The sequence below is a fragment of the Mytilus californianus genome, unplaced genomic scaffold, assembly GCF_021869535.1.
Source record: "Mytilus californianus isolate M0D057914Y unplaced genomic scaffold, xbMytCali1.0.p SCAF_1, whole genome shotgun sequence".
Classification (NCBI taxonomy): domain Eukaryota; kingdom Metazoa; phylum Mollusca; class Bivalvia; order Mytilida; family Mytilidae; genus Mytilus; species Mytilus californianus.
In genome coordinates, this window is record NW_026262581.1 from 112248734 (window position 1) to 112263346 (window position 14613).

The 14613-nt window shown below is 34.4% G+C and overlaps 2 protein-coding genes across 2 annotated transcripts in view; both read left to right on the forward strand.

Annotated features, from left to right (window-relative positions):
• LOC127711284 (zinc finger protein 277-like) overlaps positions 1-14613 on the forward strand; it is a 295784-nt gene that overhangs the window by 41707 nt on the left and 239464 nt on the right. The window lies entirely within an intron of this gene.
• On the forward strand, positions 813-13293 carry LOC127711444 (NADH dehydrogenase [ubiquinone] 1 alpha subcomplex subunit 12-like). The gene is made up of 4 exons (XM_052217500.1): positions 813-974; positions 4466-4548; positions 12556-12628; positions 13029-13293. Exons 1-4 carry the CDS (start codon positions 877-879, stop codon positions 13195-13197), a joined length of 423 nt encoding a protein of 140 aa, XP_052073460.1. The 5' UTR covers positions 813-876; the 3' UTR covers positions 13198-13293.

A 14613-nucleotide genomic window follows, 5' to 3' on the forward strand; every position in this document is an offset into this window, starting at 1 on the left:
AAACCTGATCTAAAAGCTGCCAAAAATGGATTGAAGATATTATCAAAGTACTGTACTAATTGTACTTCTATGGCATTTTCAAAAAAATTAGAAATGGCCGGTAATACACTTACCGGTCTATAATTTCCTTTTTTCTAATACACTATTCTGTTTGTGAATAGGTGCGACTTGAGCTTCCTTAAGACGGTCAGGGAAGGTTGATGATGATAATGATAAATTAACAATATCTGTAAGAGGTTTTACAATAGCAGGTTTAGCAAAATTCAGTAATTTAGGTGAAATACCATCTATTCCAGTGGCTTTTTTAACATTAATTTTACGGATACGTTGCTCAACAAAGTCTTCATCAATAGGGGAAAAGGTAAAACTGTTTTGATCAAGATCTGGAAGATTATCTTTAATGGCCAAAATACCGTCTCGGGTGATCACCATCAACCTTTATTTGACTGCTTCCTATATTCTTTGCAACATTTACAAAATAGTCGTTAAATATCTCACACACCTCCGTATTTAAAACATTATTTTCAGCGAGGACATGTTTTTTAAATGTTATCTAATTTTAAAAATGAGTATATTAATTCAGAGACATATAACAAATCAGGTTCCTTAATTTGTTATTATGTATATATGCAACCCAACTTTAAATAAAGATTTATGATTACTAACGTACTTACTTACTTACAGGTTTCTGGTTAAAATAAAGTATTAGATATGAACGTAATATTGCATAAATTCAGAAGAAAAAAGGGAATAGAAACAAAATAGTTAAGGGGCGAACGGATTTATGTGGCGAAAAAGCTGTTAACCTGACAAGAAACCAGTTTGTAAATAGACGGGAGGTAACCAGACGCAGTTCCTTCAAAACTCAAAATCAAAATGAGCTTCATACGACCTTACACTGAGGTCTTCAAGAGCTTTCGGCGAATAATACAACAGAATGGAGGCGTTATGAGTTCTGTTAAAACCATGTTTTAGTTAGTATTTCTTAAAATATGCACGGATATCTATATAGAAAATCTTATGAACCCAATAATCCTAAGCCAAGGTTTATTGGTTGACATTGGTTGACCCAAACAACAACAAACAATATTTCTAAACTTTGGTGTGTATCTGTATCGTTACGTCGAATATACAAATTATGTCCTATACTCGACTGTGAATGTGTAATGTTTAACAGGCATGATTTATATACAAGCACTCTTCAGAATGCTTACATGTAGGTCATCCCATTAGTATTACTCCATCTGTCTTGTCTTTTACGAAAGAGATGGAGAAATCAGTATCTACACCTTATGGTTCATCAACACTATTTGACAAAACAGCTGTATGGATACCTATATCTTATTGCTGGAGCAGGCATCAATTGAATGTAACTTTTATATATCTAGATGCTGCCTAGTCCAAATAATTATGATGTCTTGAAAGGCCATTTTATTTTTTTCTGTGACACCTTCCTACTCTTCATAATTCTGATGCCATTTTTTTCGTCTGGACTTTGAGAGACGATATGACGTCAGAGGAAGTCGTCGCAGAAAAAATTAAAATAGCCTGTCAAGACGTCATAATTGTTTGGACTAGATGCTGCCATGCTTTAAAACTTTTCCTGATGCACAGTTTTGTCAAATACATTCAAACCGGCCTTAACGGTCACCTCGTTTCAGTGGTCATCTGCCTTTAATGGTCACTTTCAGACCCTCCCAAATGTTTTCTCTACATAATTTACCTTGTTTCAGCGGTCACCTGTATAACACGGTCAGCAGTCACCTAATTTTCGAACGAAATCGTCATTTCAACTTTCTACAACGGTCATTTTAATGCTTTTACCTACATGTACCAAAAATCTTAAATGACGAAAAATATATATTGTCAAAATGAAAATCAAAACGTGTTTCCAACCAAGATCGCGCAATAGATGGTGAAATTGTGCATTCCCCTTGTTCCACTCTTTTCAATTTCCATTAAAAACCTTACCATCAACTTATTTCTTTGCGAATATAAACATATTTCGAGTTTTTCTTCAAATAACAGCGCTGTAGTTCGCCATTTTTTATTTCCTTGTTGGCAAGTACGATGAATCTACCGACTGAAAACACTGAAACAATGTATCCCCATCACAGGCGATGTCGGAATTACTGTAAATTCAGAAATTATTGCGTGCATTTATTATTGCGATTTTCAAGAATGGACAAAAATGCGAGATTAATTATTGCGATATCATGAAAATCTGTATACAGATATATGTAACAGATATCAGAATGCGAGTTCTTATTATTGCGATAGTCACCCAGTCGCATTATTCACAATAATTTCTGAATTTACAGTAAAATAAATTTTTGGAACCTCGTTTAAAAGGTCACCCCTCTTGACCGTTCACTTTTGATACTTCCCTAGAATGGCTGCTTTATACAGGTTTGACTGTTGTAATGAACCTTTACGCTCAACAGAGAGCATCAATGGGTACCTTGATGCCTGAAGTAACCAAAAATGTAGCCAAAACCCGGAAATAAAGTTGTAATGTCCTGAAACAACCAATAAATTGTAGAAAAAAGGGTGAAATTGTTTTTTTTGGACATTGCAACTTTATTTCAGAATTTTACTTTATAACAAAATTTCGGGCATTTGAAGTACAGAGAATTGACAAATATGGCTGTGTTTACAAAACAAAATTTACTCTGAGTATTGAAAAACCTGTGCATCTTGAAAAGTTTTAAGGCATGACAGGACCTAGAAAGAATAAAATATAAATGCATTTTATATTTCAGCATATAAAAATATTTCATGAATTTTTATACGACCGCAAAAAATTATTTTTGCGGTCGTATATTGGTATGACGTTGGGGTCGTCGTCGTCCGAAGACACATTGGTTTTCGCACTCTAACTTTAGTTTAAGTAAATGGATCTCTATGAAATTTTACCATAAGGTTCAATACCACAAAAGGAAGGTGGGAATTGGTTATGGGGGTTATGGTACCAACAGTTAAGGAATTAGGGGCCAAAAAAGGTGCCCAAAATAAGCATTTTTGTAACTTCCAGACATAACTTGTGTGTTAGTGTATGGATCTCTCTGACATTGTACCACAAGGTTCTATATCTTAATGGGAATGCTGGGATTGATCTTGGGGGTAAGTGCCTCAAAATTTTAGGAATTAGGGGCCAAAAAAGGGGCAAAAAATAAGCATTTTTCTAGTTTCCAGACAATAACTTGTGTTCAAGTGTATGGATCTCTCTGAAATTGTACTGCAAGGTACCATACCACAAAGGGAAGGCTGGGATTGATTTTGGGGGTAATTGCCCTAAAACTTTAATAATTAGGGGCCAAAAAGGGACAAAAAACAAACATTTTTCTAGTTTCCAGACAATAACTTGTGTTCAAGTGTCTGGATCTCTCTGAAATTGTACTGCAAGATACCATGCCACAAAGGGAAGGCTGGGATTGAGTTTGGGGGTGATGAATCATAATGGGGTTCAAAAAATGGGGGGGGGGGGGGGATTTTTTAAAAAAAAAATTCCCTTTTTTTTCTTTTAAATTTTCCATTTTAAATTGGTTATTTCTGATTTATATATAAAAGCAAATAATAATGATATGGTTTCAATAGGTAAATTCAAAATTTTTAAGTTCTTAGACCACATTCATTCTGTGTCAGAAACCTATGCAGTGTCAAATATTTAATCACAATCCAAATTCAGTGCTGTATCAAGCTTGAATGTTGTGTCCATACTTGCCCCAACTGTTCAGGGTTCGACCTCTGCGGTCGTATCAAGCTGCGCCCAGCGGAGCATTTTATTTTATTTGCATTTTTTTTATGCGTGCAGAAGATGGTAGCTTCGTCATTGATAAGCTTGCGATATTAGACCATTTAGCTTTAGTGTTGCAACAGTATGCTATGTTTGTAATGCAATGTCCCTTTTATTAAAGTATTATGATAAAAAAATTGTATTTTATTTTTTAAACATATGCTTTAACACAAATGGAAATATGTTGCATTACTGAAATTTTTTTTTTAATAAAATACATTTGTAAATATAATGTTGGCGATTCATTTCAAACAAAAGAAATTGAAAAAAAAATAATTTCAAACTTGATGTCAGCATATTGCAAATTGAAACTGGATTAACTTTGAAAAACAAAGTGTACATAGAGAAATATCTTTTCTGTAAGGGCATAGATAGAGAAAAGATCTTGCATTTACTCTTCCTTGAAATTTTGACACAAAGTCAATGTTGATTATGATAATCACTCTTAAAATATATATGCAAAGAAAAATGTACCTTCATTACTTACTTTGCCAAATACATATTGTATGTCTGTTGAAATTTGCATGGTTCATGTTACAAATAAAAAAATCACATTTCAATACTTTTTGGTAGTACTGTTTATAAGAAACTTATATAATTTATAAGAAACTTATATAATGATGATAAATGTACATGTATGTGCTAATCTTTGATCTTGTATTCCTGCAGTACTGATGATCTTAAAGAAGGAACATTAAAAGGCACAGATAAATATGGAAACAACTATTATGAAAACAACAAGTATTTCATAGGTAAGTAAATTAATGGACATTAGCTACATGTATAAGGAAATATAAAAGATTGAATTTTCTAAGGTTAAGTTCAACAAATACTTTGAATTGAGAAAAATATCAATAGATTGTATTTCTTAGATGAAATTTAACAGGCATGATGGATTTCTAGTTTAAGTTTATCATCAGATATATGTAAGATGTAATGAATATTTTGTATAAAGGGAGATTGGGGTGTCAACAAGACAGCAACACTATAAAACCAAAAGATATCTTGGTTTGCTTTGTAAGGTTTAAAATTCATCAATAGCATGTAACTAGTATAAACATATAGAATACAGAATACCAAGATAAAATATAGAATACCTAAAAAACTTAAAGAATTAAAAATAGCTGCACCAGTAATGCTTCTCATTGTACTGATAATTGCTTCACTTTTGATTCAGCTTATCTCAACAGGAGTCATGTTAGATAATTACATATACCATCACTTTGTGTTGTTTGTGACCACATCATCTGACTTAAACAATATTTTTATTTTAAGAGCACATTTACAACTGAGTCATTAAGATACTGAAATTCTGTAAGTTTTCAATTATTGAGAAAATACATGTACATAGTAATTCAGTTGTCCGTTTTTGTCCCCCGTGCGACGCATTGAGGGCGACATAGAAATACCCAGCATCCGTCCATGTGTCTGTCCATCTTGTCTTGTTATCACTTTCAAGTGTACAATTCTTGCCAGATTTTTATAAAACTTCTATCATAAGTTTATATCAGAGTTGTCATGGACAAGTTTGAAAATCAGTGCTGATCAACAAGTTTTAAAAGAGTTATGCCCTTTCGAAATATTAATTATAAGGAAAATTGCATTGTAAGCACTCTCGTGTACAATTTTTGCTAGATTTTTATCAAATTTATATCAAATATTTATATCAGCAATGTCTTGGGCAATTTAAAAAATCAGTGACGATCAAATATTTTTAAAAGAGTTATGCCACTTGGAAATATTACCTACAACGGAAATTGCATTTCATATGCTCTCATGCCTTCATTTCTCTATGATATTTATATCAATTTTAAAGAAAAAAAACCACCCTTTTTTATATTTTTGCGGTCGTATATTGGTATGACGTTGTTGTTGTCGTCATCTCCTGGCGTCGTCCGAAGACACATTGGTTTTCGCACTCTAACTTTAGTTTCAGTGAATGGAATACCACAAAAGGAAGGTTGGGATTGATTTTGGGGGTTATGGTACAAACAGATAAGGAATTAGGGGCCCAAAAGGGGCCAAAAGTTGTCGGGGCTAACTCAACTATCGTTATACAGAAAGAACACAACCATACAGTTTAACGTTTACTTCATCTATATCCGAGCTGCTAAGGCTACGTCCCGCATTGACGTCAACCCTAGATACAATTGGTAAAATGCGACGTCTTAACTCCCGCAGTATTCTCAACATTCTCCGGGCCGCTAAAAGTAAATATTAAAATTAAATTACAATAAACTGAAAATGAATTAAAATCACTGTTTCTCAAATTCAAAACTTAAACTTTAGCACAGTCATTAACTTCCAGATTAGTTATCTTCGAATTAAATCACAATGAATCTATCTCGTATACACAAATCACAGTATGTCTATATTTTCCGTGCACCTGTTCCTTCTTTCAATGAAATAGTATCATATAATCGGTTTTTGAAAGTAAGTCAATAAATCAAACATTTTCGTAACAGTCCATAATAAGTCACAACAGTTCATTAGATACGTATCATTCAGTCCATCTTTTAACATTTTCCCTGTCGGTTCTGCTTCCTCATCTCTCTCAATAAATCCGCGACGTGTCTGTTCACTTTTAATTTCTTTTAAGCCAAATTCCTCTGATTTATTCGAAACCAGTACGTTCAAGATGCTGGATGACGTAGACGAACGTACCCTTCCTGGTTGTAAGGGTCCTGATAATAAGTATCCAAGCTTTGACTTAACCGCGATCGGTCCGTCTCCTCTTATTACTTCGTCTTCGATAAAGTTCCAATAGTAGTCGGCACCAATAAGTAACGATATCTCAAAAGAATCGTCCTGAGTAACTGGATGAGCGAGTCTTAATCCTTTGAAATAATCCATATTTCGGTTTACGTACCGCATATGATTATGAATTGGAACTGCTATAGTAGGAACAATAAGGACTTCAATAGGAAATTTACGACTATTTTTGGTTTCGACAAATACAGTGGTTTTGCGTAGTTCTCTCGTGCTTGTGTTGTCCTTTCCAAATGCCGATAGGTTTACAACTTCAGCTCCTTCAGTTTTCAAATTCAATTTCTTCGCTAGATCATCTGTTTAAAAAGATCTTTGTGCACCCTCATCAAATAAAACATTCGTATCCATACATATATTACCTGACCATACAGGAGCTACAGCCGTTTTCAGTAGCACATTTGTACGCATCTGTGTCGATGAATGCAAAACTTTAGTATCTTCCTCGTTTTCAGTGTCATTTATAAGATTGACGGGTGTAGATTGAATCTGTTTATCGGTATTGCTTGTAATGAATGCTAAACCTTCGCTGTTAACATTGCTACTTGCACTACATAGGCTGGTATGATGTCTCTGGTTGCAGTGTCGACACATTCGTTTCGATTGACACTCATTAGCATGATGATTACCTAAACAATTAAAGCATAAATTATCACGTTTTACGATAGACATGCGAGCCTTATGATTACTAACATTGGTACAGTGTGCTGGTGCATGTATCTCTTTACAAAATCACATGGTCTTTCTGTAATATTCCAGGGTTGGCTCTTCGCGTTGTGTGATGTGTTTTCTCGCGGTGATTCTGTTCCTGTATGAAATGTACATGTAGATGCAGTTGCGAACTGACGGTCTAAAGACTCGAGATATGTACCTGTATTTTGTCCTGCCTCCATGATTTGAATTTCATTCAATATGCTCCTTCTCAGATCTTTCAAATTCCAACTGGACGGTCCGTGTTCTCTGGCTAAGTGTTGTCTGATTTCACTGGGTAACTTTCTCATAATAATCGGTACCAGTAAAGTTCCATATGACGTCTCAGGTTGTCCGAGCGAATCTAAACCTCTTACGTAGGCTTCACATCGGTCATAAAATAATCTTAAGCTTGACAAGGTGTATCGTGGTTGGGCAATATCTAAAAGTGCCTGTAAGTAGGCTTCCGTTATTCGGTGTGTTTGTCCAAACCGTTCCTTTAGTACATTTATAGCCTCCATATAATTTCCGTTTGTAAGCGCAAATCCTGTAATCGTATTCAATGCCTCGCTTTCAAGTTGCGATTTTAGATAATTAAATTTCTCAATGTTTGTCAAAGTAGGATTGAAATGTACAGCAGATTCGTACGAGTCCCAAAACGTTTGCCAATCTAAAATGTTGCCATTAAACTTCGGTAGTGATAACTTGGGTAAACGATGGTTACTAGTACTAGCTATAGTTTGTGGAGCAATATGACCTGTATCAGAGCCATTGTAGCTTGTCTGTGGTTGAGCGGCGGATGAAGCATAGAATGGTGTTGCGTTTTGAAAGTTATCAACATTTGCCGGGCGGAAAGGAGGGCTTTCTACATTGAGTACTTGATATGAAGGTTGTGTTACATTGGAACTTGGTGTACGGTTTTGACCAATTTGAATGAAATTACAAAAATGTCTAAGTTTAGTGTCTAAATTATTTGAATACTCATCTGTATCTACTATATCACTTTCAACGTTGTCTGAATCCGTTGCTTCCAATATATGTTCGTTCAGTTTTTCCAACAATTTCTTCTTTTGCGTAAGATTATCGTATGTTGCAAGTAGTTCATCTCTGTCGAAGTCCGTGTTTTCCTTCGCCTCCTCGAATTTTCGGAAAAGTCTCGTCACTGCACTTCTATTTCCAGTCCTAATATTCTTTAACTTCTCCATCTTCGATGTAATCCTTTGGTTACGGCACCATAAATGTCGGGGCTAACTCAACTATCGTTATACAGAAAGAACACAACCATACAGTTTAACGTTTACTTCATCTATATCCGAGCTGCTAAGGCTACGTCCCGCATTGACGTCAACCCTAGATACAATTGGTAAAACGCGACGTCTTAACTCCCGCGGTATTCTCAACAAAAGTAAGCATTTTTGTAACTTCCAGACATAAATTGTGTGCCCCCTCAAGGGTGACTGGGGATTAGAAGTATGGTCACCATTGGTCTTCCTCCGACCGGCGGTAAAACCCTTGTCAAAGTGGGGCGTCCTTTTGGCTGTGCGGGATGTACAAATTTGCAGCCACGTCCGGTCAGAATGGGGACGTTAAATCCGATGCCTCGTGTAAAGAGAGTGCCACGCTCTTTGCACGTTAAAAACCCTTGCAACAACAATTTGAGGGGTCCGTAGGTGACCTGTTGCAAGGCTAAATTTCTGTCCCTATCCAATATACCCTCATTTCCCGTGGCAGTCTAAATTTCTCTGACCTTAATCCCGGACACCGCTATTACAGAACCTACCTATTGTATTTATTGTTAATTTGTTCTCGTCCTGAATATGCATGAAATATTTGCCACTGGATGTAAAGCAACCAACAATCAATCAATCATAACTTGTGTGTTAGTGTATGGATCTCTCTGACATTGTACCACAAGGTTCCATATCACAAAGGGAACACTGGGATTGATTTTGGGGGTAATTGCCTCAAAATTTTAGGAATTAGGGGCCAAAAAAGGGGCAAAAAACAAGCATTTTTCTAGTTTCATGACAATAACTTGTGTGTAAGTGTTTGGATATTTCTGAAATTGTACTACAAGGTTTCATATCACAAAGGGAAAGCTGGAATTGAGTTCGGGGGTAATTGCCTGAAACGTTTAGGAATTGGGGGCCAAAAAGGGGCCAAAAATAACCTTTTTTCTAGTTTCCAGACAATAACTTGTGTTCAAGTGTATGGATCTCTCTGAAATTGTACTGCAAGGTACCATACCACGAAGGGAAGGCTGGGATTGAGTTTGGGGGTGATGAATCATAAGGGGGTTCAAAAAATTTGGGGGGGGGATTTTTTTTTTTTTCTTTTTTTTTCTTTTTTTCCTTTTTTTTTTCTTTTAAAATTTTCCATTTTAAGTTGGTTATTTCTGATTTATATTTAAAAGCAAATAATAATGATATGGTAGGAGATACACACCAAACAGGATGTGTAAATTTTTATATAATAAGTATTGTGCAATAGCAAGAAATTTTCAATTGCACAGTATTGCACAATAGCAAGAAATCTTCAATTGCACAGTATTGCGCAATAGCAAGAAATCTTCAATTGCACAGTATTGCGCAATAGCAAGAAATATCCAATAGCACAATATTGCGCAATAGCAAGAAATTGTCAATTGTACAGTATTGCGCAATAGCAAGAAATATTCAATTGCACAGTATTGTGCAAAAGAAGATACTTCTTATAAATTGCTTATTTCTTGATCAATTTCAATGGGGTTTTATTCTTGAATTCTTGGGGTTCTTTAATATGCTGAATATAACCGTGTATTAAGTTTTTGGATTTTGGGCCCCGTTTTTAAATTGGTCCACATTGAGGTCCAAAGGGTCCAAAATTTAACTTTGTTTGATTTCATCAAAAATTGAATTATTGGGGTTCTTTGATATGCCAAATCTAACCGTGTATTTAGATTCTTAATTTTTGGTTCTGTTTTCAAATTGGTCTACATTAAGGTCCAAAGGGTCCAAAATTAAACTTAGTTTGATTTTAACAAAAATTGAATTTTTAGTGTTCTTTGATATGCTGAATCTAAGCATGTATTTAGATTTTTGATTATGGGCCCAGTTTTCAACTTGGTCCAAATCGGGGTCCAAAATTAAACTTTGTTTGATTTCAACAAAAATTGAATATATGGGGTTCATTGATATGCTGAATCTAACCATGTATTTAGATTTTTGGGCCCCGTTATCAACTTTGTCCACATTGAGGTCAAAAGGGTCCAAAATTAAACTTTGTTTGATTTCATCAAAAATTGAATTCTTGGGGTTCTTTGATATGCTGAATCTAACCATGTATTTAGATTTTGGATATTGGACCATAATAGGTGAATGTCCAATTTAAAATTTTTAAGTTCTTAGACCACATTCATTCTGTGTCAGAAACCTATGCTGTGTCAAATATTTAATCACAATCCAAATTCAGAGCTGTATCAAGCTTGAATGTTGTGTCCATACTTGCCCCAACTGTTCAGGGTTCGACCTCTGCGGTCGTATCAAGCTGCGCCCTGCGGAGCATTTTATTCTAATTTCTAGACAATAACTTGTGTGTAAGTGTATGGATCTTTCTGAAATTGTACTACAAGGTTCCATATCACAAAGGAAAAGCTGGGTTTGTGTTTGGGGGTAATTGCCTTAAACGTTTAGGAATTTGGGGCCTAAAAGGGGCCTAAAACAAGCATTTTTCTCGTTTCCAGACAATAACTTGTGTTCAAGTGTATGGATCTCTCTGAAATTGTACTGCAAGGTACCATACCACAAAGGGAAGGCTGGGATTGAGTTTGGGGGTGATGAATCATAAGGGGGTTCAAAAAATTTGGGGGGGGGATTTTTTTTTCCTTTTTTTTTCTTTTAAAATTTTTCATTTTAAATTGGTTATTTCTGATTTATATATAAAAGCAAATAATAATGAAATGTTGGGAATAGGTAAATTAAAAATTTTTAAGTTCTAAGACCACATTCATTCTGTGTCAGAAACCTATGCTGTGTCAAATATTTAATCACAATCCAAATTCAGCGCTGTATCAAGCTTGAATGTTGTGTCCATACTTGCCCCAACTGTTCAGGGTTTTGACCTCTGCGGTCTTATCAAGCTGTGCCCAGCGGAGTTAAGTGTATTGATCTCTCTAAAATTGTACTACAAGGTTCCATACTACAAAGGAAAGACTGCAATTGAGTTTGATGGTTAATGCTAAAAGAGGGATTCAAAAAGTTAGGGGGGAAGGGTGGGTTTCCAATTTTTTTTCTTCAAAATTTCAAATTTGTTAAAAGTTTCAAGAAGAAATCTTCAATTGCACAGTATTGCACATTGGATTTGTAAGATCTTTGACCACATTTATTTTGTGTCAGAAACCTATATCAAGTCAAAAATTTGATCACAATCCAAATTCAGATAGTATCAAGCTTGAATATTGTGTCCAAATTTGCCCCAACTGTTCAGGGTTCGACCACTGCGGTCGATCAGGCTGCGCTCAGCGAAGCATTTTATTCTAATTTCAGGACAATAACTTTTGTTCAAGTGTATGGATCTCTCTGAAATTGTACTGCAAGGTATCATACCACAAAGGGAAGGCTGGGATTGAGTTTAGGGGTGATGAATCATAAGGGGGTTCAAAAAATTTGGGGGAGGGATTTTTTTATCTTTAAAATTTTCCATTTTAAATTGGTTATTTCTGATTTATATATTAAAGCAAATAATAATGATATGGTTTGAATAGGTAAATTAAAAAATGTTAAGTTCTTAGACCACATTCATTCTGTGTCAGAAACCTATGCTGTGTCAAATATTTAATCACAATCCAAATTCAGTGCTATATCAAGCTTGAATGTTGTGTCCATACTTGCCCCAACTGTTCAGGGTTCGACCTCTGCGGTCGTATCAAGCTGCTCCCAGCAGAGCATTTTATTATATCATGTATATCATGTAGACTGTAATAAATTGATAGTATATGGATAAAGGAACTAAAAATTCAGAAAAAAATTAAAGGTCCATGTCCTTGTTTTTGAGATATAACCAATTGAAAATTTGGTGGGAAATGATTTCTACTAGATTTTTCATACATTTAACATTTGCACCTTTTTTCTTTCAAAAACTATGAAAAAATAACAAGAATTTTATAAGATTTTCAAAAATGGCTTTTAAAACTGTATGTAATAAAATTATGGAAATAAAAGTAGGGGTTGGCTTTACATGGATAAAACTAGAGGATTCCGAATATCAGACAAAAAGTCAAAAACAAGACAAGCAAACATCCTCAATATTAAATATTTAAATTGCAGGTAGAAACCGTTGGATTGTTTATAATAGAAATCAAGGTTTTTGTTATGATTCATCTCAGATTCCTGCAGAGTGGTAAGTAAAGATACAAATCATCCCAATCAAATTAAGGAACAATTAAACTGAATTGACTTTTCTTTAAGTTGCAGAATTTTACCTATTTTTCTTTTAATTTGTAATTAGTTTAATCAACTCCTACAGTTTTCAGCAAGCTCCTTAAACATTATGGGTTGAAACAGCACCTGATATGACGTAAATGGAGGAAAACAAAGCAAACTATCTGATATTTATGGCAAGATGTGTATAAAAATACAATTGTCTGTGACTGTTCCCCTCAAGAAATATATTAAACCAGTACAAATTTACACATGACACCTCTGCAGTATATAGAATAATGAGATATGGTATGATTGCCAATGGCAATGAGACAAACTATCAACCAAAGATGTAAACCCACTTTGTATTACTTTTTCAGGCATGGATGGCTCCACTACTCAACAGATGAAACCCCTGTTGATAATCCTCCTGTGAAAAGGAAATGGATGGTAGATGTACACAAAGAAAACTTATCTGGAACTAAAGAATGTTATGTACCATATAGTACCACAAGGCCAAAAATAGAAAGTTGGCAACCTCCACAATAAAGTTAACAGTTTCTGTAGTGATAAACATATTTATAAGGGATATGGACAGTCTTGTTGTTTTCATGAATTGATTAATAAAAATGAAAATAAAATTTGTATGATTATTATTATTCTATATGAATATAAAACTGTCATTCCCTCTTAAAGCAAAGTAATGGTAAAATTTTAAATTTATTTCAGCTATTATTTTTTGTTGGCTCCAGAACACGTTTTGAAGTGCATTTCTTGCAGATATTTTAATTCAAAATTTTTTACAGTGTAATTTCTTCCCCTTATTTGTTATTTGTGGTATAAACATGAAGAAATAAATTTGGAAGGAGTATGAAAAACATTGCGAGTAATACATTGTCCACACTACATGCACTAGGGACTATATTTGTAGGCAATGGAAATCAAAGGACCATAACTGTCTTCATGGGCCAGTTACTCTGAATTGTAAGATTGTAAGATTTCATAAAAAAATATTGTTTTACATACCAGTAGATCCTTGGTTGAAATACATTATGTCATAGATTGTATGTGAACAGATTTTTCTAAGAAATCAAAATATATAAAGATAAAAGCCTTCAACATTTATTATTGAAAGTTCATTCAGAATGTTAACAACAAATATACATATATTGAATCGTCATTACAATCTATTTGGTCTTTTAAGGGCAATAACTCCTAAAAAGAGTCATCTGATAAGTTGATACTAATGGAAAATAGAAAAAAATTGACTTTCTGAACATTTTTACTATGTTATATTTTCTCAATCAGGTTTTCAAGATATTTGAAATGTTCTTGTATTCAAACCCTATGTTCTACTGTAAGCTATGGTGGCCATGTTGGTTGATAGAACAGAATACTATAACTGTTATCTAGACATCTTAAGGATCAATCATTTAAAGTTTGGTGTCAATTGTTTGATGGTCTATTACTTTCTGAGAAGAGCTTTGAAAAAGACAGAGGATGGACACCAAATAATGGCAACACCTTACATGGTCCTAAAGTGCCAGTATGCTTACAAGAGAATGATAGAATTGACTGTTGATAATGTAGAATGTAGATGGCCATGGTTAGGGTTTGTGAATTAAGCATTGATAGCTCCAAGCAATTGTTTGATGTCATTATTTTTTTCCAAAATCTACAAAAAAGTACTCACTGTAAAAAAAAACATGGAATTCTACAAACAACTCATTTTGGTTAATGGCAAGGCATTCTGTATTCTCAACTAACAATATTTTATATCTCAACTCTAAGAATTGGGAATGATTGCAATGACCTTGTCTGTCTATTTGTCCAGCAAATGTTTTTCCTCACACTTTTCACTGGTACTACTCAACAAAATGACTTGATATTATAATGTAGGTCATAAGCTGGAAAGTGATGAACTGTATTGTTCTAATTTGTTTTGGGTCTGTCAGGTGCCTAATT

Bases quoted from the DNA above. Each gene is read 5' to 3' on its own strand.
- LOC127711444 (XM_052217500.1), top strand. From the start codon at position 877: ATGAGCTTCATACGACCTTACACTGAGGTCTTCAAGAGCTTTCGGCGA. The intron at 975-4,465 runs GTTAGTATTTCT...GTATTCCTGCAG, and splicing joins TCTGTTAAAACCATGTTTTA to TACTGATGATCTTAAAGAAG. The intron at 12,629-13,028 runs GTAAGTAAAGAT...TTACTTTTTCAG, and splicing joins TCTCAGATTCCTGCAGAGTG to GCATGGATGGCTCCACTACT.